Here is a 25,676-nt window from a genome sequence, read left to right on the forward strand (position 1 = left end):
CTGTATAGTCTCTTCATGACCCCCTGCGCACACATCCTAAGTGGCGCTGTGACCTCCATGATCAACCCCCCGACCCCAACGGGCGGCTATCTAAGGCATGTACGGGAAAAGGTTTGTCAACAGGTAGGAGAGGGATCCCTAACTCTAAACAAAACTTTCGATCAACAAAATTCCCAGCTGCGCCTGAATCTACTAGCGCCTTATGCTGGGAATGAGGTGCAACCTGTGGAAAACCAACAGGTATACAAAAGTGCGCAACAGAAAGCTCTGGGTAAGCGGGCGTCTACTCACCTGGGAGGCCCCCAGTGCGTGGCCTGTTGTCCTCTCCTCGGAGAACCCTCCCCAGCACCTGGCCGCAGTGTGCCCTCCACGACCGCACTTGGTGCAGGAGACAGGCCCCCTCGGGCTCTTCCTCCTCCGCTCTCTAGCGCCAGCGCCCCGAGCTCCATGGGGCACGGCTCGGAGGCGCTGGAGGGTGAAATGGACAGACCCCCTCGAACGTCCGCGGTAGCTAGCAGGTTATCCAGCCTGATGGACATGTCGACCAACTGGTCGAACGAGAGGCTGGTGTCCCTACAGGCCAGCTCCCTACGGACGTCCTCGCGTAGACTACATCTGTAGTGATCGATGAGAGCCCGCTCATTCCACCCTGCATCCGCCGCTAGAGTACGAAATTCTAAGGCGAACTCCTGGGCACTCCTCCTCCCCTGCCGGAGGAAGACCAGACGCTCCCCCGCCGCTTTCCGGGGGATGGTCAAACACCGCCCTGAAGCGGCGGGAGAACTTCGCCGTAGGTGATGGTGTTCGCGTCGATCCTCCTCCACTCTGCGTTGGCCCATTCCAACGCCTTACCGGAAAGGCAGGAGATCAGGGCGGACACGCTCTCATGTCCCGAGGGCGCCGGGTGCACGGTGGCCAGGTAAAGCTCCACCTGGAGAAGGAATCCCTGACACCCGGCCGCGGTCCCATCGTAGGCCCTCGGGAGCGAGAGTCGAACTCCTCTGGGTTCCGGAGCGGGAATGGGCTGACTTCCCGATGGGGCTGGCAGAGAGGATGGCGGTGTAGAGTCCCCCAGCCTCGGATGGTGGTGATCACCTCCTGCAGTGCGGACCCCATCTGCAGGATCTGGTCACTCTGTTCACGGACCCTGTCCTCCAGCGCCGCCTGGGCTGCTGCGGCTCCTGCTGATTCCATTCTTAAGGTGTGTGATTCTGTCATAAATGCTGTAGGTGGGTGTAGTGGTGGAATCAAGCGCAGGACACCGAAGTATAGTCCAAAAGACTTTAGTGGGAATATCCAACAAGGAAAACAGAACAAACTTGCCCGAAGGCGAAACTACGCACGTAGGCGACAAACAAAAGGCGCACTACACAGGTGCGTAAAAACGCTCCAACACAGTGGAGTAAAGCTCAACCGAGCGAATAAGGAAATCGACAAGCAAACATACGACAGGAACAATCACACACAAACACAGACACACGCAACGAGACTTAAATAGAACACTAATGAGGACTAACTAGACACAGGTGTACAACATCAAGACCAAACCAAACGAACATGAAACATAGATCGGTGGCAGCTAGTACTCCGGGGACGACGACCGCCGATGCCTGCCCGAACCAGGAGGAGGAGCAGCCTCGGCCGAAACCGTGACAATAACATGGAATATTTTTTTATCATATAATTTAAACAACTGTTCGCTAGGCGTAGGCAAGACCATAAGCAAATAGGTAAACTGGGATAATACTAAAGAGTTAAATCCGGGTGATTTTTCCACAAATAGACATGTATTTACCTTTCCATGGTAGCAAGATCTTATCTATTTTTGCTAACTTTCTATAAAAATGCATTGGAGTGAGATCATTTATTTCATTTGGGATATGTATTCCGAGTATATCCACTTTACCATCAGACCATTGTATTGGTAAACTACATGGTAATGTAAAAATTGTATTTTTTAGTGATCCAATACATAATATAGTACATTTATCATAATTTGGTTGTAATCCAGAGAGGTTAGAAAATTAATCTAGATCCTCTATGAGGCTATGGAGGGATTCAAGTTGTGGATTTAAAAGAAAACATGAATCATCAGCGTACAATGACACCTTTGCTTTTAAGCCCTGGATTTCTAATCCCTTGATATTATTGTTGGATCTGATTTTAATAGCTAACATTTCGATGGCCATAATAAATAGATATGCCGATAGTGGACAACCTTGTTTTACTCCTCTTGACAGTTTAAAACTTTAGGAGAAATAGCCATTATGTACTATTTTACACCTAGGGTTACTATATATGATTTTAACCCATTGTATTAGAGATTCTCCAAAATTGAAAAGCTCCGGCATTTATATATAAACTCCAGTCATACTTTTTTTCAAAGTCTGCTATGAATAGCAGGCCTAGTTTCCCAGATTTTTCATAGTGTTCTATTGTTTCCAGTACTTGCCTTATATTATCTCCAATGTATCGTCCATGTAAAAAACCTGTCTGATTAGAATGAATAATGTCCGACAATACCTTTTTAATTCTATGCGCTATACATTTTGCTAGAATTTTTGCACCGCAACACTGAAGTGTAAGGGGCCTCCAAATGTTTAAATGGACTGGATCTTTATATTTTCCACTTGTATCCTGTTTCAGTAATAATGAAATTAGACCTTCTTCTTGAGTGTCTGATAATCTATATTTACATAGGAGTGGTTAAAACATGCTAATAACGGTCCTCTGAGTATATCAAAAAAGGTTTGGTATACCTCGACTGGTATGCCATCCAACCCTGGAGTTTTCCCGGACTTAAAGTCTTTAATTGCATCCAGAAGTTCATCCTCTGTAATTTCACCTTCACATGAGTCTTTCTGTATGGCTGTTAATTTTACATTATCAATAGAAAGAAAATCGCTACAATTAGCTTCAGTTAGAGGAGATGGGGGCGACTGAAACGAAAACATATGCTTAAAGTACTTTGCTTCCTCCTTCAAAATATAATTTGGTGAATCAAGGGTGACTCCGTCATTTGTAACCAGTTTCAGTAAATTATTTTTGGTAGTATTTCTATGTTGAAGATTAAAAAATAATTTGGTGCATTTTCCCCATATTCCATCCAGTTTGGTTTATTTTCTATAATATATTACACTTGATCTTTATTGAATAAGTTTCTCAATTTCTTTTTGGTTTTTCCTCTAATGTATTCTGAGCCACTATGTTACAGTTTTTATTGCTATCTATCTGTTCTGTTAGACCTTCTATTTCCTTTGTTAGTATGGACTCTTTTGACCTAAATTGCTTTTGAGTACTGAATTGCATGGCCTCTAAAGGCACATTTAAAAGTGTCCCATACAATGATCCTAAGTGTTACTCTTCCCGCAACTTCATGACTTAAATGGAAGTATTAATGGATTACATGATGAGTACCTTGTGTATTTCTTGCATTCCAAATTCCTCTTCATCCCTGAGCTATGGAGAGAAAGGAAGAGGGGAGGAAAGGGAATGAATGGAAAGAGATGAGTGAGAGTATTTCTCAATGGAGGAGAAAGGAGAGTAGAGAAAGAGGGGTGAAATGTTGAAGACATGAACAGGACAGGAGACTGAAAGTAAAGTAAAAACCTAATGTACTATATCAACGTATGATAATACACAGAAGACGAAAATACATATAAAATGAATAGACATAAAAACAACAGTATACATGTTGTCTCCCACGAATGATCCAGCACCCCCCCTCCTGTCTGAGATATCGTGCGTGACGATCATACGGAAGGAGACCATTCTATTTTTGGGGGAAATTGATCTGCGGGCCTGCAAAAGGGCCGTCCCTGCTTTAGACAGCCAGACGGATACCTGGTGAGACTCCTCCCAGCCGTTTTCATCCCTCACTCCCAGTCTGGCCCTGTAGTAGAGTAGGGTCTCGCAGCAGGAGGTGTCGCCACCTATCAGCACTGAGTGGTACAGCGGGGTCAGGCTACATCGGTCTTTGTAGTCAGGAGACGCTCCCAGGGACAGTAGAGCCTGGCAAGGATGGAGAAAATACAAGTTTATTGAATCCATGATGTGTGTGGTGTGTGTGTGTGTGTGGAGTCCTAGTTACCAGCAGCGCAACGTGATTGTGTGCCCTGACAGCCTTGTGTACAGCTGTCAGTCCATCTCTGGTTCTAAAGTCGACATGGGCCCCACCCTGAACGAGCGCCCTGATCCCCTCCACTGTCATACCAGATTGCACCGCCACAGACAGAGGGGACTCTGAAGAGGAGGGAGAGAAAGAAAGGAGGGAGGGGGAAATGGAGGACCAAGAAGAGAGGGCGGGAGCAGAGAAAGAGTTTGAGATTTAAGGGGGTTGTCAATATCTAAACTGATCATTTGACATTTGACTGAAAGCAGTGTCAGAGTCATGCAGTGGCAACCCTATCAAGCTAGTTTTCAACTCACCTCCATTGCCAGGGTCATGGTAGTTTGGGTCGAGGCCTTTGTCCAGGACCTTTGACATCTTATCTAATGATCCACTCGAAATGTAGTCCATGAACTTTTTCAGACTTGCCTGCAAGGGAAGATGTTCACTGGACAATATAAACATTGGTCTGCCATAAACATTCATTTCCATAGCTGTATATGTTTCACCTACAAAGGGACATAAACATATTATAATAACATAGGAAGTACCTTCGTGTGCAGTTTAGTAAGTAGTTTTTCATCCAGGTTTGTTTGTTTGTATACCCTGGTCTTGTACCTAAACTGTGGAACAGAAAATATTTGCAGTAAAAGCAAATATTTAAAACCATCTGAAGGATAAAAACCACATTGTTTTCATACTCCTGGCTCCAACAATGCCTAATCTAAACACTGTAGTGCCTCTGGAACAAAAACTCTAGCCCTGACCGCTTACATATTTGGAACCCCACCCAGGTCATAAACACTTGCAACAGACACACCACCAGAGGGCATCCTAATATCAGTGCATGGGTATCACTGTACTGTATATTGCTTTTACAATAGGTGGAGCTCCACAGTGAAAAATCTAAGCACTGCAAAACCACTAAAAAACTAATGTATATCAATACATCTATAAGAAGTCTGTTTTTCTCCTACAAACTGGTTAAGGTTGAGGTAAAATCCATGCATATCAAGTCAGTTAAAGAAAATGCAATGAAAAATCTGACTTGGGGGCAGCCCACTAGTCTTAGTGAGATTTAAATGCACATCCTGAAAAGCCTCAATCTAAATAGGATCAACATATTATTACTGCTTCACTCTCTAACATCCAGTGTCTCCCATCAAAATACCTCCAGATAAGGCACCCCTTTCTCAAAGGACTGTGGGTAGTCTCGGAGGCAGCGCTCCTCCTCCAGGAACATGGCGTCTCGTCCCTCTCCGGCGGGCTGGAAGAGGCCGTAGTTGTAGATGTCCCACAGTGGCTCGTTCAGCGAACAGACGACCTGCTGCTTGGCGCTCCACACCGTGAAGTCAGGGTCAAACTGCAGACACCTCTGACAAAGGTAGGAGATGAGAGACAGCACAGTGGAGAGTTAATAAGCATGAGATCTTGAGTGTATTATTTTCAAGGTGGTGTGTGTGTGTGTGTGTGTGTGTGTGTGTGTGTGTGCGCGCTGTGAGTGTTGGATGGAAGGAAGGAGTGCGGCAAAGGTGAGTTCTACATTTTAAATGCCATTTGATTTGACTGTAAGGTGTATGATTAGCTTGACATACAATTTGTTATCCAAATCTAAAGCATCATGGCAGTTAATTATAACATTGTGACATTTTAGCAACGAGGCTGTATTAATGGCTCTTGATTGACAAGAGTTTGTTTTAAAAGTAGACGTAGCAAGTAATTTATGGAAATTGGTTTCGCCTTTCTATCGATGCCCCTTTACTGGTCTCATTGAAAACGGACAATAATCATGCTTACTCTACTTGAAATAAACAAATAATCTAACTGATACAAACTATTGAACATCAAATGTGCTCATTCGCTGTAAAGCTACTGATTCACTATCACCATTCTGACTCATTTGAATACAAATGAAATGTGTGTAAATTATTAATCAGTTGCCATGTCTATTAACTATCTAACAAGATTCAACACACACAATAAGACTCAATAATTACTAGGCCCAGAGTACAACACTCACTCTGTCAACTAAACCAATTATCTGCCTATGCCATAACCCTAGACCTGCATTGCAATCAATGGAAGACAGAGATTTTCTTCATAGACTTCTTTGGAGGATAAAGCGCTTTTCCCCCCACACATTTACATTTTAATCATTTAGCAGACGCTTTTATCCAGAGCGACTTACAGTTAGTGAGTGCATACATTTTCATACTGGCCCCATGTGGGAATCGAACCCACAACCCTGGCGTTGCAAGCGCCATGCTTTACCAGCTGAGCTACACGGGGCACATGTCTGTGTTTGATACACTAGAGGCTTTCTGATCACAATGGACAATGTCTTTGATGTTTTTATATGCATCTGGTAACTTTGCACTAATTCGATTTTACGCTGATGTTTATGGAGTCTATTTCCATATAATTCTTTATTAAAAAACATTTGGGACAACATTTTCTATATATTTTTCTCCCCCTCTGCCTATCCGTTTGATACTGTAGCCAACACCACTGGCATGGCAACAAGATCATTAGAGGAGCAAGGCACCCGTTGCCGTAGCAATGCCGTCCCTTGGAGGTAATACCTGAGTGTGTGTGTGTTTCTCTGTGTGTGTGTATGCAAGACGTATAGTGTGTGTGTGTTTGTGTGTGATTCCTGGGAGAGAGCAGAGCTTCAAAAAGTATTCACACCCATTTACTTTTTCCACATTTTGTTGTGTTACAGCCTGAATTTAAAATGGATCAAATAGAGATTTTTTGTCACTGGCCTACACACAATACCACATAATGTCAAAGTGGAATTATGTTATTCAAAATGTTTATAAATTAATAGAAAATGAAAAGCTGAAATGTCTTGAGTCAATAAGTATTCAACCCCTTTGTTATGGCAAGCCTAAATAAGCTCAGGAGTAAAATGTGCTTAACAAGTCACATAATACGTTGCATGGACTCACTCTGTGTGCAATAATAGTGTTTAACCTCATTGAATACCACATTCATGAATGGCAAAAAAAGACAGTAAAAAAAAACGATTGTCGTGTATTAGGATTATGCCTTTGTTAAATGTTTTTATGATCTTAGTTCAAATGTAGCCGTTTGGAGGGTGACGCCCCAGGGGAGACTGGTGATTGGCCAGAAGAGGGAGCACCCATCTTTTTGCATTGTTTATAAGTAGGGGCTAGACGAAGAAGAAGTCAGAGCGGCCATTGCAATCTGAGGCGTCGCTCTCCGGGTGGTCATGACATCTGTCACTTATGCTGTAAACGTGTGATATTAATAAAAGCCTCTAATCACAGTGCAGCCTAAGCGGACTCCTTGTTGACAGCAATAGCCACCAACAACAGACACGACAGAATGGGGGCTCGTCCGGGATATTGATTTCATCGTTCTTGGTTCCTTTCCTGAACTCGCGAGTTGACTACTGCCCAAGCCGGCTTTAAAGGTGAGATTACTCACAAAATTTGGGCATTAGTTATTCCGCTGATTCATGAGAGGGCTTTGAAGGTGTACAGTTAAAAGTACTTGGGTCGTTGTTGATGTGGGCTATTGTGGTCGACTGGGAGGCTGTAATAATATTCTAAAATGTTATTCCATTGGTAACGGCAGATAATTGGAATTTTAGAGCATAAAACGGTAGCAATTAAGTATTGAAGGTGTACAATTAAGGCAGATATGCGCATACATTAGAGCACTGTACCGCTTAAGACCCCAGGGGGGCCATTTAGATATGGGCCGAAAATCCGTTTGCGCGTTAGAATGTGCAAGTCGGTGGGTTTTAAAGAAAAACTCGAGTTGATGAGGTTTATCTGATTGTGATTATGGCTCGACTTTCGTCCGACGGGGTGTCTGATTGGGATGATCTCTCAGTGGATGGTCATTAAACTAACGGCACAAAACGGTAGGGAAATAGACAAAAAGGAATAAGGGCAGTGCAGGATGCTTATTTGTGTGTGGTAGGCCGCAGTTAGCTAAAGGCTAAGGCTAATGTTTATGCTAAATGCTGGAGTGTGGGTCATGCCACATTATACATAGCGGCTAATGCTAAATGCTAAGGCTAAATGCTAATTGTGTTGCGTGCTACATGCTAACGTGTCCTTAGAGGGCCATTGCGATGGATTAAAGCCTCTTAAACTTGTTTGTGTGTGGGTGGAATTCAGAGTTCTACGCAAATGTGAGCTCTGTTACGTGTAATTGTGTGAGTATAAGGTATAAAATAGTGAAGCTGTAGCGTAATGCTATCGTTCTATTGTCTGGGAATCGTATCATTGAATGCATTTGCGCATGCGTTTAATTTTGCGACACTACACTACAGAAAGGGGGAGTTTATGGCACGAGATTAGGACACGTTTTGTTTTACGGCACTAAACTACAACACGAGGGTATAGTAAAACTACAACATGGGATTGTGGGTAACGTGTCATATTTCTGTGGGGTTGCGTGCTCAGGAAGAGACAGAGAGACACAGACGAGGGAACAAAGAGGAGAGATTTTAACACGAATCTTATAGTTTTAAAGCGGCTGCTGTTTGAAGATGAAACTTGTTTTGTGACCTATTGAATTGATAAATTAGATATACAGTGGGGAGAACAAGTATTTGATACACTGCCGATTTTGCAGGTTTTCCTACTTACAAAGCATGTAGAGGTCTGTAATTTTTATCCTAGGTACACTTCAACTGTGAGAGACGGAATCTAAAACAAAAATCCAGAAAATCAAATTGTATGATTTTTAAGTAATTAATTTGCATTTTATTGCATGACATAAGTATTTGATACATCAGAAAAGCAGAACTTAATATTTGGTACAGAAACCTTTGTTTGCAATTACAGAGATCATACGTTTCCTGTAGGTCTTGACCAGGTTTGCACACACTGCAGCAGGGATTTTGGCCCACTCCTCCATACATACCTTCGCCAGATCATTCAGGTTTCGGGGCTGTCGCTGAGCAATAAGGACTTTCAGCTCCCTCCAAAGATTTTCTATTGGGTTCAGGTCTGGAGACTGGCTATGCCACTCCAGGACCTTGAGATGCTTCTTACGGAGCCACTCCTTAGTTGCCCTGGCTGTGTGTTTCAGGTTGTTGTCATGCTGGAAGACCCAGCCACGACCCATCTTCAATGCTCTTACTGAGGGAAGGAGGTTGTTGGCCAAGATCTCGCGATACATGGCCCCATCCATCCTCCCCTCAATACGATGCAGTCGTCCTGTCCCCTTTGCAGAAAAGCATCCCCAAAGAATGATGTTTCCACCTCCATGCTTCACGGTTGGGATGGTGTTCTTGGGGGTTGTACTCATCCTTCTTCTTCCTCCAAACACGGCGAGTGGAGTTTAGACCAAAAAAGCTCTATTTTTGTCTCATCAGACCACATGACCTTCTCCCATTCCTCCTCTGGATCATCCAGATGGTCATTGGCAAACTTCAGACGGGCCTGGACATGCGCTGGCTTGAGCAGGGGGGACCTTGCGTGCGCTGCAGGATTTTAATCCATGACGGCGTAGTGTGTTACTAATGGTTTTCTTTGAGACTGTGGTCCCAGCTCTCTTCAGGTCATTGACCAGGTCCTGCCGTGTAGTTCTGGGCTGATCCCTCACCTTCCTCATGATCATTGATGCCCCACGAGGTGAGATCTTGCATGGAGCCCCAGACCGAGGATGATTGACCGTCATCTTGAACTTCTTCCATTTTCTAATAATTGCGCCAACAGTTGTTGCCTTCTCACCAAACTGCTTGCCTATTGTCCTGTAGCCCATCCCAGCCTTGTGCAGGTCTACAATTTTATCCCTGATGTCCTTACACAGCTCTCTGGTCTTGGCCATTGTGGAGAGGTTGGAGTCTGTTTGATTGAGTGTGTGGACAGGTGTCTTTTATACAGGTAACGAGTTCAAACAGGTGCAGTTAATACAGGTAATGAGTGGAGAACAGGAGGGCTTCTTAAAGAAAAACTAATAGGTCTGTGAGAGCCGGAATTCTTACTGGTTGGTAGGTGATCAAATACTTATGTCATGCAATAAAATGCAAATTAATTACTTAAAAATCATTTTTTTTTTTTTTTTGGGGGGTTGTTTGGTTTATATTAATAATTAAAGGGGGGAAGCCATAGGCTATATAGTCTAAAATAAAATAATTCACGATAAAGGAATATAAAAGGGTTGTTACAATGGGGAAAAACGACATCAAGGCTATAAAAAGTCATTACACCGGTTGATATAGTACAAAATGGTAATCCTTTAACTAAAGTATTGCTAGGTTATCCGGCAAATGAAACAAAAATTGCCCTTCATTCTCAAACAAAAACTGATAAAAGATTCCAGCGATAAGATAAAGGTATAGAGAAAATGCTAAAGGAAGGAAAGGCGACAGGAAAAACTAATGGCAGAAGTTAGTACACCTTTCTCACATACGGATTCAGCAAAAAGACACCCACCTCACGAGAAGGAAGTAGAGCGTAGGGATGTTTATCCTCAGCTTCCAGGGATCATCCAGGAGGGTGATTATTGCATCAGAGATGAAGATGAACAAATAATAGATAGAGGACAAGCAGAAACGACAATGAAGATGAATTCAAAACTCCAGAAGTAAGAAAAACCGAGATGTCTGGAAACTAAGAGAAGAATGAGGTTCGAGTTCAGATGAAGACAGCGATAAAGAGGAGACTAAAGGTGCTGTGTATTCAAAAGGAGTTTATCCTACAAGGACTGGCACAGAAGAAAAGTAAGAAGATGATGGAAGATGATATTTTGAGGACAGAACTTAGAATATAAGCTTTTGAAGAATCCTGATATGTCAACAGCAAGAAAGAACAGGATCAAGAAACTCTCAGAAAACTCAATCATACAACTGGTGGAGAAGAGAAGCTTTGGTTATGAAGAATCAGAGTGAACCAAATCAACAATCACTGCTACAGCTTCAACTGAACAATATCAAATGCAATTGTACCAGCCAAGGGGGTACCAGGTGTTTCATATCCACAGCCAGTTTCTGGACAGACACAGAATTGGAGAGGAAGAGGCGAGAAGGCTTAGAAGGAGGAGGAAGATTTCAGCTACACTTCCAGCAACTTCCAGAAGACTGTTATAATTATGGACAGATTGGTCACTTTACCTGTGAGTGCAACAAGTCAGGAGGAAACAACAGAGAACATTTTTAAGGAAGATACAGGGGCCAGTCAAGATCACCTGTTCTCCAGGTGAACCCTAAGGATTCTAGAGTGCCTAGAAGATACGAAGGGGGTGTCAGCTGATAGCACCCGATTAGAGAAGAAGAGAAAATATCTAACAATTGAAGTAAAACCAGAGGACTATGAGAAGTGATGGTGAATAGTGGAAAAGCTTTTATCTGTGTTCAGCCTAAAGAGGTTAAACATCTCACTATGTAAAATTAACTAATTAGGATAGGGATTTGAGGTAGTAAAACAGTTAATTACTCTTAAGGTACTAATATTAGAACATATACCTATTGCAGTGTTGGGAAGAGATGCATTGTTTAAATTGAATTGTACAATAAGATGTACACTAGACGACTGTCTGGTAGAAGATTTTAAAAAAGTAGGGTTTTTGGGAATCATATTGGCTTAAAAAGATAATATCATAGGAAGGATGATAATCTATTAGACTGCCTATTAGACAATCTGTCTGGAAAAAATAAAGTTAAAAGGGGTGACTGTTATTCTGGGTTACATTCTTACACCAAGAGATTTCAGGCTAGGCTAAAGGGTGTTTAGTCGTTTGCCAAGTCTGTGTGTAAAGAAGTCAGAAGCAGGTGGGGACTTTCCCAATCACATATTCTAAAAATTTGGTGGTAAAGGGATTTTGTGAATAAATCAGTGGAAAAGGTTTTTAAAGGTTAGGAGAAAAGATTAGATAAAAAAGTTAGGAGAATTAGGTTGAAGGAACTCTAAGACAGTAAGCTAAGTTTCAAAGTTAGTAGTAAGAGAGAGAGAGAACAGTGGTGAAGGACACTTTAGAGTAGGGAGATCAAGGTAATTATAGGTGTATTTTTATAATCAAAAGTTTGAAAGTTAGGGTTTAGAGTAGGAAGAGAGAGTGAATGTAAGTTACATTTACGTCATTTGACACTAGTGGTGATAGATGGAAGTACAAGCAAAGAGTTCAAAGCTTTGGGGAAAATGGATGAAGTAACAACAAGGACATTAACACTTCAGTCTATTAAAACAACAGTGAGAAGCAATTTAACTCTTTCAACATTGATAGTTATTAAAGCCATAAATATATCGCATTTGATTATAAGGGAACCAATAGCTCCAGCACCAATTTTAGAGGAAAAGACTGTTATTAGGGTTAGGATGGGGACGTTCCTCCCACATGGAGAGATAATTATGGAGAAGAAGTATTGTTATCAGGACCAGATGTAGAAGCTGTTGCACCTAATCAAAGGAGGTATAGTTTGTACAACAATATGAAGTGGAAGAGGGTTATGAGTGATTGTTCATTCATTTTGCGTAATGTTACAGAGAAAGATCAGGGAGAATATATGTGTACTTATCTAGTGCAAGCATTAAAATTTGTTCCGGTTAAGAATTATTGGTTAAAGGGCTATGTAATTCGTAAAGTGACGCTTATATTTATCCTCAGAGTTTGTACTGCTTGGTGACCTAAATTGGGATATGCTTAATACCCCAGCCATCCTACAATCCAAGCTAGATGCCCTCAACCTCACGCAAATTATCAACGAACCTACCAGGTACAACCCTAAATCCGTAAACATGGGTACCCTCATAGATATCATCCTGACTAACATACCCTCTAAATACACCTCAGCTGTCTTCAACCAGGATCTCAGCGATCACTGCCTTATTGCCTGCGTCCGTAACGGGTCCGCGGTCAACGACCACCCCTCATCACTGTCAAACGCTCCCTAAAACACTTTAGCGAGGAGGCCTTCCTAATTGACCTGGCCCAGGTATCCTGGATGGATATAGATCTCATTCCGTCAGTAGAGGATGCCTGGTTGTTCCTTAAAAGTAATTTCCTCTCAATCTTAAATAAACATGCCCCATTCAAAAAATACAGAACTAAGAACCGATATAGCCCCTGGTTCTCCTCAGACTTGACTGCCCTTGACCAGCACAAAAACATCCTGTGGCGTACAGCATTAGCATCAAATAGCCCCCGCGATATGCAACTTTTCAGGGAAGTTAGGAACCAATATACACAAGCAGTCAGGAAAGCAAAGGCTAACTTTTTCAAACAGAAATTTGCATCCTGTAGCACTAACTCCAAAAAGTTTTGGGACACTGTAAAGTCCATGGAGAATAAGAGCACTTCCTCCCAGCTGCCCACTGCACTGAGGCTAGGAAACACTATCACCACCGATAAATCTACAATAATCGAGAATTTCAACAAGCATTTTGCTACAGCTGGCCATGCTTTCCATCTGGCTACCACTAACCCGGCCACCAACTCTGCACCCTCTGCTGCAACTTGCCCATGCCCCCCCGCTTCTCCTTCACACAAATTCAGACAGCTGATGTTTTGAAAGCGCTGCAAAATCTGGACCCCTACAAATCAGCTGGGCTAGACAATCTGGACCCTTTCTTTCTAAAACTAGCCGCGAAATTGTCGCTACCCCTATTACTAGTCTGTTCAACCTCTCTTTCATAACGTCTGAGATCCCCAGAGATTGGAAAGCTGCCGCGGTCATCCCCCTCTTCAAAGGGGGTGACACTCTAGATCCAAATTGCTACAGACCTATATCCATCCTGCCCTGCCTTTCGAAAGTATTCGAAAGCCAAGTTAACAAACAGATAATCGACCATTTCGAATACCACCGTACCTTCTCCGCTATGCAATCCGGTTTCCGAGCTGGTCACGGGTGCACTTCAGCCACGCTCAAGGTCCTAAACGATATTATAACCGCGATTGATAATAGACAGTACTGTGCAGCCCGTCTTCATCGACCTGGCCAAGGCTTTCGACTCTGTCAACCACCGCATTCTTATTGGCAGACTAAATAGCCTTGGTTTCTCAAATGACTGCCTCGCCTGGTTCACCAACTACTTCTCAGATAGAGTTCAGTGTGTCAAATCGGAGGGCCTGTTGTCTGGACCTATGGCAGTCTCTATGGGGGTGCCACAGGGTTCAATTCTTGGGCCGACACTTTTCTCTGTGTATATCAATGATGTCGCTCTTGCTGCTGGTGACTCTCAGATCTACCTCTACGCAGACGACACCATTTTGTATACATCTGGCCCTTCATTGGACACTGTGTTAACAAACCTCCAAACGAGCTTCAATGCCATACAACAATCCTTCAGTAGCCTCCAACTGCTCTTAAACACTAGTAAAACTAAATGCATGCTTTTCAATCGAACGCTGCTGGCACCCGCCCACCCGACTAGAATCACCACTCTCGACGGGTCTGACCTAGAGTATGTGGACAACTACAAATACCTAGGTGTCTGGTTAGACTGTAAACTCAACTTCCAGACTCACATAAAGAATCTCCAATCCAAAGTTAAATCTAGAATCGGCTTCCTATTTCGCAACAAAGCCTCCTTCACTCATGCTGCCAAACATGCCTCGTAAAACTGACTATCCTACCGATCCTTGACTTCGGCGATGTCATTTACAAAATAGCCTCCAACACTCTACTCAGCAAATTGGATGTAGTCTATCACAGTGCCATCCGTTTTGTCTCCAAAGCCCCCATACACTACCCACCACTGTGACCTGTACGCTCTTGTTGGCTGGTCCTCACTACATGTTCGTCGTCAAACCCACTGGCTCCAGGCCATCTATAAATCACTGCTAGGCAAATCCCAGCCTTATCTTAGCTCATTGGTCACCATAGCAGCACCCACCCGTAGTCTGCGCTCCAGCAGGTATATCTCACTGGTCATTCCCAAAGCCAACACCTCCTTTGGCCGCCATTCCTTCCAGTTCTCTGCTGCCAATGACTGGAACGAATTGCAAAAATCTCTGAAGCTGGAGACTCTTATCTCCCTCAATAACTTTAAGCATCAGTTGTCAGAGCACCTTACCGATCACTGCACCTGTACACAGCCCATCTGAAATTAGCCCACCCAACTACCTCATCCCTATATTGTTATTTATTTTGCTCTTTTGCACCCCAGTATCTCTATTTGCACATAATCTCTTGCACATCTAGCATTCCAGTGTTAATACTATTGTAATTATTCTGCACTATAGCCTATTTACTGCCTTACCTCCATAACTTGCTACATTTGCACACACTGTATATATATTTTCTGTTGTATTTCTGACTTTATGTTTTTTACCCCATATGTAACTCTGTGTTTTTTTTATTTTTATTGCACTACTATGCTTTATCTTGGCCAGGTCGCAGTTGTAAATGAGAACCTGTTCTCAACTGGCTTACCTGGTTAAATAAAGGTGAAATAAAAAAAATAAAAAAAATAAATAAATAATGGAAGATTTGAAGTCTGTTGAAGTTTCCACAGTCACCAAAGGAGTTCAGGAAGAATATGTTACAGTAGTCACTCCAACAGTAAATAATACACATAGGATATCGGTAGCTTTCCTACTATAAATAATTAAGGTTGATACATCAACTAAATCAACTACTTTAATGGTAACTTTGGAAGGGATTAATGATACGATGGCAATAGCAAATGTAGGAAGTATGACACCGACAACAACTTTTCTGAAATTAAAGGGGGTAGCAAGAAGGACTCAGGGGTTTATGGTACGAATTGGAGAGTGCTGTCAATGATAGTACGAATAGGGTTAAAATAGGAGAGCAGATAGTAGTAGAGAACAATATAGATTCATCTGAAATAGTGATATTATCATGGAGGTACAGGATGAGGTCTTTGATTTTAATGACAGACAAGGAGAGGTATCTGATCAGTACCGCTCGTTAGGGAAGAGAGAAACTAAATGCATGTAGTTTGATTCTTCTGTTGTGAAAATTAAAGATAGCAGGTAGGAATCTTTGGTTCCAACAGCTCATTCTGTAAGATCAGTGAGGAATCTTGAGGTCCATGTCTGTTGAGAATTCCAGTCAAACATTTTAGAGACGGTCGCTCGACCTCTATCAAGTATGTGTCAGTCTTATGCTTTGTCATGACTGTGGTATCAGCAACAATCAGTAACCGATAAAATAATGTCGTTGTCAAAACATTTGTTTAAGCCTAGGGTTAGGTGGTATTGGGTTAAGTGAATTAACTTGTGTGCATTTGTTAGATGGGAAGGAAACTCAGGTAACAGCAAACCCTGAAGCATTTGAGGTGAAACCATTGAGTGCTAAAAGTTGTTTTTGTTCTAATAAAACATATGATGTAAGGGGTATGTTTATGGAAATATCAGATTGTGATGATTATATGATGACGTTGGATAAGCATGACCTTAAGGGTAGTAATGAGAAATATAATGTAACTTTTTATGTTCCAGTTAGTAAGAAGAGCAGGACTTTGATGGTTAAAAGATTAGCTTTTGCCTGACAATGTGACTATTGGGAATTTTAGAGATATTTGGAGGGTTTGTGGTGATGAAATATATATTCTTACCCTATGGATGGACAGGATGTTGTTACATGTCAACGTTGAAGCTTCCATATGAGGTTTCTACCATTAAAAGAGGGGTAGCACCGAACACAGATCAATCTGAAGCTAGGTTTGAAATTGGATGAAAAGAGACATGGAGACATGTCATAGTCTTCAAGCCTATCATTGAAGGATGAGTCTAAGGGAGAAGGGGGGACTTTTTCCATGGTATGGTGTAACATTTGGGAAGATCATATTGATAATGTTAGTTATACTTTGAGTCCAGATAGTTCAGATATTATCACTAGGGTTATATATGCATTGAAGAATATAAGGGATGCATTTGGTAGATCTGAAGACGCGGAAGTCAGCGAAGACTTGGTTGCAAGATCAGGTAGGCCCAGTAGGGGCAGTGATGGTTCAGATTTTAGTTGCAGCTTTGATAACACTGTGTGTGATGTTTGTAATTTGTTACTGACCTTTGAGAAAGCTATGATATTGAGATAGGTTGGAGAGTGATGCCTGGAGACAACACTCAGATGCCGGTGTTGACTGTTCCTGATCTGGATGAAGATGGACAAGTGGAACTGAATGGATAAATATCATTTTTGATGTTTTGATCATTTTTCAAATTTTTTTTTTTTTTTCAATATTAGTGTGATTTTAGTATGATTTTATGAATCAAAGGGGGGAAGTGTATGAATGAATAATTATCCTAGTTCATTATTCTATCATTTAATGTGATTCATACATCATTTATATATCATTTCTATATTCTTAGTTGATATTGATGTTCAATTTGAAAGTGTTGTTTTGCAAAAGATGCTGTTTGGTCTTTTCTTTTCTTCCAGAAGCATTTGGGGGAACATGTGGAGATTGAAATACTCAAACAAGGACAATATGAAGGGACAATATGAAAGGACAATGACTGGAGGAGATGAAACAAGAAAGGTGTGGAGAGATTCCGATTCCATCATCAACAATCCATTGGAAGTCGAGACTACGGAGGAGATGAAGTGTAGTGGACTACATTCCAGTGTCTGCAATGAAATATAGACATGTGTAATACATAATTTGTGTCATACTCTTACGTATTAATTTTTGTAGAATGATATTTGATGTTATTGAATACATGTGGGGATCTTAGATGTTTTTGTTTATTTCGTGAATGCTTAGGGACAGGGAGTCTAGGCAGGGAGAGGTCCACTGTAGGGTCCAATGGGTTGACCAGCCTTAGAGTGGATATTTTTTGGATAGGATTTTGTTTGCAGGGGCTTACATGTGTATTTAATTGCATCATAGTTTCAAATGCATTTACATTGTTTATGAGTTTATCTGGAGTACCGAGGTGGTTGCCTGGGGCAGAGGGACCGTGAGAGAATTTTACTGTCTTGATTGATGGATGGATTTGGAACGAAGGTTGCCAGACAGTTTTTCGCTCTTACACTCCATAAAGATTTGTTCATATTTCATAGTAATGTATTCACACTTCATAAACAGGTATTCATATTTCATAGAAAGGTATTTACACTCTAGAGAAGAATGTTTTTGGTTTAATGTTAAAGATACTCAATAAGATAAATTGTTACTTGTCATAATCCTATTCTGTTTGTTTTCGAGACTTTTAGTTCGTCTCGAAGGGGGGAAATGTCGTGTATTAGGATTATGCCTTTGTTAAATGTTTTTATGATCTTAGTTCAAATGTAGCCGTTTGGAGGGTGACGCCCCAGGGGAGACTGGTGATTGGCCAGAAGAGGGAGCACCCATCTTTTTGCATTGTTTATAAGTAGGGGCTAGACGAAGAAGTCAGAGCGGCCATTGCAATCTGAGGCGTCGCTCTCCGGGTGGTCATGACATCTGTCACTTATGCTGTAAACGTGTGATATTAATAAAAGCCTCTAATCACAGTGCAGCCTAAGCGGACTCCTTGTTGACAGCAATAGCCACCAACAACAGACACGACACGATCATAAGGAACAAGGTTTTGAAGTGTCTGTCCTATATCTAGTAGCTATAAGAAAGCTCAGGAAATATATACAGTGTCTTCAGAAAGTATTCAGTCCCCTTGACTCTTTCCATATTTTATAAAGTTACAGCCTTATTCTAAAATGTATTAAATTGTTTTTTCCCCTCATCAATCTACACACAATACCCCATGATGACGAAGCAAAAACAGGTTTTTATAAGTTTTTGCTAATTTATAAAAAATACAAAACTGAAATATCACATTTACATAAGTATTCAGACCCTTTACTCAGTACTTTGTTGAAGCACCTTTGACAGCGATTACAGCATCGAGTCTTCTTGGGTAAGACGCTACAAGCTTGGCACACCTGTATTTGGGGGGTTTCTCCCATTCTTCTCTGCAGATCCTCTCAAGCTCTGTCAGGTTGGATGGAGAGCAATGCTGCACAGCTTTTTTCAAGTTTCTCATTCTTCACCGTAGGGATGGTGCCAGGTTTCCTCCAGACGTGACGCTAGGCATTCAGGCCAAAGAGTTCAATCTTGGTTTCATCAGACCAGAGAATCCTGTTTCTCATGGTTGAGAGTCTTTAGGTGCCTTTTGGCAAACTCCAAGCAGGATGTCATGTGCCTTTTACTGAGGAATTGCTTCCATCTGGCCAATACCATGAAGGCCTGATTGGGGGAGTGCTGCAGAGATGGTTGTCCTTCTGGAAGGTTCTCCCATCTCCACAGAGGAACCCTAGAGGTATCGGGTTCGTGGTCACCTCCCTGACCAAGGCCCTTCTCCCCCGATTGCTCAGTTTGGCCGGGCGGCCAGGTCTAGGAAGTCTTGGTGGTTCCAAACTTCTTCCATGGAAAATTCCTTCGACCTCATGGCTTGGTTTTTGCTCTGACATGCACTGTCAACTGTGGGACCTTATATAGACAGGTGTGTGCCTTTCCAAATCATGTCCAATCAATTGAATTTACCACTGGTGGACTCCAATCAAGTTGTAGAAACATCTCAAGGATGATCAATGTAAACAGGATGCACCTGAGCTCAATTTCGAGTCTCATAGCAAAGGGTCTGAATACTTATGTAAATAAGGTATTTCTGTTTTGATTTTTAATACATTTGCAAACATTTCTAAAAACCTGTTTTCGCTTTGTCATTATGGAGTATTGTGTGTAGATTGCTGAGAATTTATTTTTTTAAATCAATTTTAGAATAAGGTGGTAACGTAACAAAATGTGGAAAAAGTCAAGTGGTCTGAATACTTTCCAAAGGCACTGTATATATATATATATATATATTTTTTTTTTGTTGCACATATTTAACCACTTCTTTTTGTTGACACAAAACTACAGTGGCTTGCGAAAATATTCACCTGATAGAAGAATTTGGTAAATTAATAATGACTAATTATTACACCCTGAAGCTGTGTGAAAAGTGTTAGAATCATAAGACTATAAATTGATAATATGTGTAGCTTAGTTAGAAGTACAATGAGGCAGTCAGAATATTGTGAGAACGGCGATAACTGAGGAATGCAGGGAGTAAACTATGATAAGAACATATGTGGGTGACCTGATGGTCAGGAGAGCAGTTTTCTAGTGGAAAACTACAGCCCGCCTAAGGCGGGGTGGGATTTTTTTGAATGACGTGTGTGTATAAAAGGAATGTACCACCATTTTGTTTCAGAACGTTCTCATGAATAAAGCCTGATGATTGTATGCTAGGCTGCTTGGTCTGATTATTAGAGATTTACAACCTCTGGGACTTACAGACTGAGTTGACATTCCCAGACATTTAAATGTTTCCCCTTAAACCACTTGAGTGTTGCTTTAGCAGTATACTTAGGGTCATTGTCCTGCTGGAAGGTGAACCTCTGTCCCAGTCTCAAATCTCTGGAAGACTGAAACAGGTTTCCCTCAAGAATTTCCCTGTATTTAGTGCCATCCATCATTCCTTCAATTCTGACCAGTTTCCCAGTCCCTGCTGATGAAAAACATTACATTTACATTTTACATTTTAGTCATTTAGCAGACGCTCTTATCCAGAGCGACTTACAGTTAGTGATTACATATTTTTTTTTTATACTGGCCCCCCGTGGGAATCGAACCCACAACCCTGGCGTTGCAAACGCCATGCTCTATCAACTGAGCTACATCCCTGCCGGCCATTCCCTCCCCTACCCTAGACGACGCTGGGCCAATTGTGCGCCGCCCATTAGTCTCCCGGTCGCGGCCGGCTGCGACAGAGCCTGGATTCGAACCAGGATCTCTAGTGACACAGTTAGCACTGCGATGCAGTGCCTTAGACCACTGCGCCACTCAGGAGTTAACATCCCCACAGCATGATGCTGCCACCACCATGCTTCACTGTGGGGATGGTGTTCTTGGGGTGATGAGAGGTGTTGGGTTTGCGCCAGACATAGCATTTTCCTTTATGGCCAAAAAGCTCAATTTTAGTCTCATCTGACCAGAGTACCTTCTTCCATATGTTTGGGGAGTCTCCCACATGCCTTTTGGCGAACACCAAACGTGTTTGCTTATTATTTTCTTTAAGCAATGGCTTTTTTTCTGGCCACTCTTCCGTGAAGCCCAACTCTGTGGAGTGTATGGCTTAAAGTGGTCCTTTGGACAGATACTCCAATCTCCGCTGTGGAGCTTTGCAGCTCCTTCAGGGTTATCTTTGGTGTCTTTGCTGCCTCTCTGATTAATGCCCTCCTTGCCTGGTCCGTGAGTTTTGGTGGGCGGCCCTCTCTTGGCAGGTTTGTTGTGGTGCAATATTCTTTCCATTTTTAAAATAATGGATTTAATGGTGCTGATTGGGATGTTCAAAGTTTCGGATATTTTTTTATAACCCAACTCTGATCTGTACTTCTCCACAACTTTGTCCCTGACCTGTTTGGAGAGCTCCTTGGTCTTCATAGTGCTGCTTGCTTGGTGGTACCCCCTGCTTAGTGATGTAGCAGACTCTGGGGCCTTTCAGAACAGGTGTATATATACAGATCATGTGACACTTAGATTGCACACAGGTGGACTTTATTTAACTAATTATGTGACTTCTGACGGTAATTGGTTGCACCAGATCTTATTTAGGGGCTTCATAGCAAAGGGGGTGAATACATATGCACGCACCACTTTTCCGTTATTTATTTTTTAGGATTTTTTGAAACGTATTTTTATTTATTTCACCAATTTGGACTATTTTGTGTATGTCCATTACATGAAATCCAAATAAAAATCAATTTAAATTACAGGTTTTAATGCAACAAAATAGGAAAAACGCCAAAAGGATGAATACTTTTGCAAGGCACTGTACCTCCATACAGTACTTCCATTAGTTTGTATGGGTTACCTTCAGATGAGTCCTGTGACACTTGTGGGGGTCGTATAGCAAAATGGAGAACACCATCGTGTTCGTAATAGTTTGTAGACCAAACCGGTTAGACGCTACAGACATTTCCGTAAAAATACTGATTTTCGGGATGTCTAATGATCTGACAAACACCGCTGTAGCTCGGTCACCTCCCACCGCAGATGCAGAAGGCCGACATAGGCGGATCTCTAGTTTAAACGGACGGAATTTGATGGTTACTTAGATTGACGCACGGGTTCGTCAATAGACTCTTAAGGAGTAACATGATTTCTTTATGACTACCTCATCTCTGTACCCCACACATACAATTTTCTGTAACTCGCTCACTCCAGTGAATTTCAAACACAGATTCAACCAGAAAGACCGGGGAGGTTTTCCAATAAAGAAGGGCAACTTTTGAGCATGGTGAAGTTATTATAATAATAATAAAAGCAGCCGCTTTTATCCAAAGCAACTTACAGTCATGCGTGCATACATTTTTGTGTATGGGTTGTCCCGGGGATCGAACCCACTACCCTGGTGTTACAAGCGCCGTGCTCTACCAGCTGAGCTACAGAGGACCACTTTATTAATTATACTTTGGATGGTGTATCAATACACCCAGTCACTACAAAGATACAGGCGTCCTTACAAACGCAGTTGCTGGAGAGGAAGGAAACCAAAACCAAAGTTTAATGGCTGTGATAGGAGTAAACTGAGGATGGATCAACAACATTGTAGTTACTCCACAATACTAACCTAATTGACAGAGTGAAAAGAAGGAAGCTTGTACAGATTAAAAATATTCCAAAACATGCATCCTGGTTGCAACAAGTCACTAAAGTAATACTGCAACAAATGTGGCAAAGCAATTAACTTTTTGTCCTGAATACAAAGTGTTATGTTTGGGGCAAATCCAATACAACACATTAATGAGTACCATTCTCCATACTTTCAAGCATAGTGGTGGCTGCATCATGTTATGGTTAAGCTTGTAATCGTTAAGGATTGGGTGTTTTTCCGAATAAAAAATAAACGGAATGGAACTAAGCACAGGCAAAATCCTAGAGGAAAACCTGGTTCAGTCTGCTTTCCACCAGACACTGGCAGATGAATTCACCTTTCAGCAGGACAATAACCAAAACACGTGGCCAAATCTACACTGGAATTGCTTACCAAGAAGATAGTGAATGTTCCTGAGTGGCCGAGTTACAGTTTTGACTTAAATCTGCTTGAAGAATTTGTATTGTCAAGCTGATTAAACAGCATGACAATACAAGGACACTCTAAAATGTGCAGTTTTGTCACACAACACAATGCCACATATGTCTCACGTTTTGAGGACGCGTGTAATTGGCATGCTGACTGCAGGAATGTCTACCAAAGCAGTTGCCTGAGAATTGAATGTTCATTTCTCTACCATAAGCCGTTTTAGAGAATTTGGCAGTACGTCCAACCGGCCTCACAACCGCAGACCACGTATAACCAGTGTTGGAAAAAGTATCCAATTGTCATACTTGAGTAAAAGTAAAGTTACCCTAATAGAAAATGACTCAAGTAAAAGTAAAAGTCACCCAGTAAAATACTACTTGAGTAAAAGCCTGAAAGTATTTTGTTTAAAATATACTTAAGTATCAAAAGTAAATGTAATTTCTAAAATATACTTAAGTATCAAAAGTAAAAGCATAAACCATTTCAAAGTCCTTATATTAAGCAAACCAGATGGCAGCATTTTCTAGTTTTTTTTTACATTTATGGATAGCCAGGGGCACACTCCAACATTCAGACATCATTTATAAATGAAGCATGTGAGTTTAGTGAGTCCACCAGATCAGAGTGAGTATGGATGACCAGGGATGTTCTGTGAGTGAATTGTGTCAATTGTACTGTCGTGTATTAGGATTATGCTTTTGTTAAATGTTTTAAGTGGAACCAGAGAGGACGTTAATTTTAGTATCAAGAGGGAATGTTTTAGTGTAACGCCACATACAACAGACAGGAAGTGTGTTGTAGACAGGGGAGACTGGTGATTGGCCAGAAGAGGGAGCATCTTTTTGCATTGTTTATAAGTAGGGGCTAAACGAAGAAGAAAGGCAGAGCGGCCATTCTGAGGCATCGCTCTCCGGGTGGGCATGTCACCTGTAACTTATGCTGAAAGCTTGTGATCTGAATAAACCTTATGATCAAAGTTCAGTATGAGCGGACTCCTTTGTTTATCAGCAATAATTGCCACCATTCACCCGATACGACAAATGGCGCCCAACGTGGGGCTGGTCTGCATCTCTCCTTTGCTCATTCGTAGCCGCCAAGCTAACTCGGTCTGAAGTGCCAGAAAAGGGTGAGTTTTCCTCACAGGTTGTTAGTTTGGATGCTATGTGATTGTACACTGGAGAAATGTACCATACGACCGTGCCTCGTGTGGCGTTATTGCTGATAACTGGGGGTCTGGCTAATCATTATAAAAAATTTAAAACAGCGCAAAAGTGGGTAGAGCTTATGGATTGTTTATAGAGATGTGTTGCTTGAATAGTAAGTCAAGAACAATCGGGGCCAAGACATGTATACAAGTTAGGACATTGCAGGATTTGATAAGCCCTCAACGAGGCGACCGCATGGTGGGCCATAAAATCCTGGTAACGCGTTATGGGTTTCAGGTCAGTCTTAGACTGGGGTTTGGTTGTAGATTTAGTGGGGGTTGCTTGCCCATCTTCTGTCCGACGGGATATCTGCTTGGGGGGTACCGCTCATATAAAAATATCCAGAACTCATGGCAGCCTAAAGTTAGGACAAAGGAAAAAGTAATTAAAGACGCAATGTCGGGTACATTGTTTTTATGCTACATGGTGCATACAGGCTAAGGCTAAATGCTAATGCTAATATGCTGCATGCTAACATGTGACCGTAGAGGTCCACTGCGATGGGAATAAAGCCTCTTAAATTATGTTTGTATGTGGAATTTCGGTTCTATGTTTTGTGAGCGCTGTTAAATGTTGTTTGACTATGAGGGGGAAACGGAGGTACAGCAGGACTGTTAACCGTCTATTTGGGGTTGGGGAGAGATCTAAGAATCTCCCTTCCACGGTGAAAAAGTATTTTTGAATGTATCGCGCATGCGTGGGATTTTACTAAACAACACATCTGTTACACTGCAGGGGGAGACAGGGAGACACAGACGAGGGAACAAAGAGGAGAGATTTTAACACGAATCTTATAGTTTTAAAGCGGCTGGTGTTTGAACATGAAACTATTTGTTGAGATGTAGTGAATTTATACATTAAATATATGTTGACGGAGTATAATGAATTAAATTAAATGACGGATTAAAATAAAATAAAAATGTTTTTGAGCGATCTATTTAGTCCTGAGTTAAATGACGGATTAAAATAAAATACGTAATGAATTAAATTAAGTCTTAAAGCGAATGTGAGTGGGGGAATATTGAATATGGTTGAAGTAACTCAGTATTGCATTAACTACTAAAATCTTTTCCTGTGTCTCTGTTCTTTTGTCATATGAGAGGAACAAAGGAGAGAGAGAGGAGGGGCTAACGTGTGCGTGACGTGACAAGACGTGACGCGACAGAGGATCGAGTCAAGGGTTTGAGACTGGTCTGGTTACAGGATATTTGATGTTATGACAATTTCACATAGGCTTGGCAAATACAAATTCATAAAAAATTGCATTTGGGAGGCTCTGTGCATCACTGGGGTTGATTGGAGTTGTGTTGGGAATCAAGGACTGACATTATTCTGTAAATTTAAGATAATTAGGTGCTTAT

The 25,676-nt window shown here is 41.8% G+C and overlaps 1 protein-coding gene across 1 annotated transcript in view; it reads right to left on the reverse strand.

Moving 5' to 3' along the window:
- The window catches only part of LOC121584949 (SH3 and multiple ankyrin repeat domains protein 1-like), a 172,430-nt gene that overhangs the window by 30,507 nt on the left and 116,247 nt on the right, over window positions 1–25,676 (reverse strand). Inside the window, exons 4-9 of the mRNA XM_045214243.1 lie at window positions 5,280–5,483; window positions 4,660–4,731; window positions 4,429–4,537; window positions 4,091–4,242; window positions 3,844–4,011; window positions 3,418–3,459 (exon numbers count right to left, since the gene is read on the reverse strand). Coding sequence (XP_045070178.1) covers window positions 3,418–3,459; window positions 3,844–4,011; window positions 4,091–4,242; window positions 4,429–4,537; window positions 4,660–4,731; window positions 5,280–5,483 — 747 coding nt within the window. The remainder of the gene's footprint in view (window positions 1–3,417; window positions 3,460–3,843; window positions 4,012–4,090; window positions 4,243–4,428; window positions 4,538–4,659; window positions 4,732–5,279; window positions 5,484–25,676) is intronic.

The sequence above is a fragment of the Coregonus clupeaformis genome, chromosome 1 (genome assembly GCF_020615455.1).
Source record: "Coregonus clupeaformis isolate EN_2021a chromosome 1, ASM2061545v1, whole genome shotgun sequence".
NCBI classification, from domain to species: domain Eukaryota; kingdom Metazoa; phylum Chordata; class Actinopteri; order Salmoniformes; family Salmonidae; genus Coregonus; species Coregonus clupeaformis.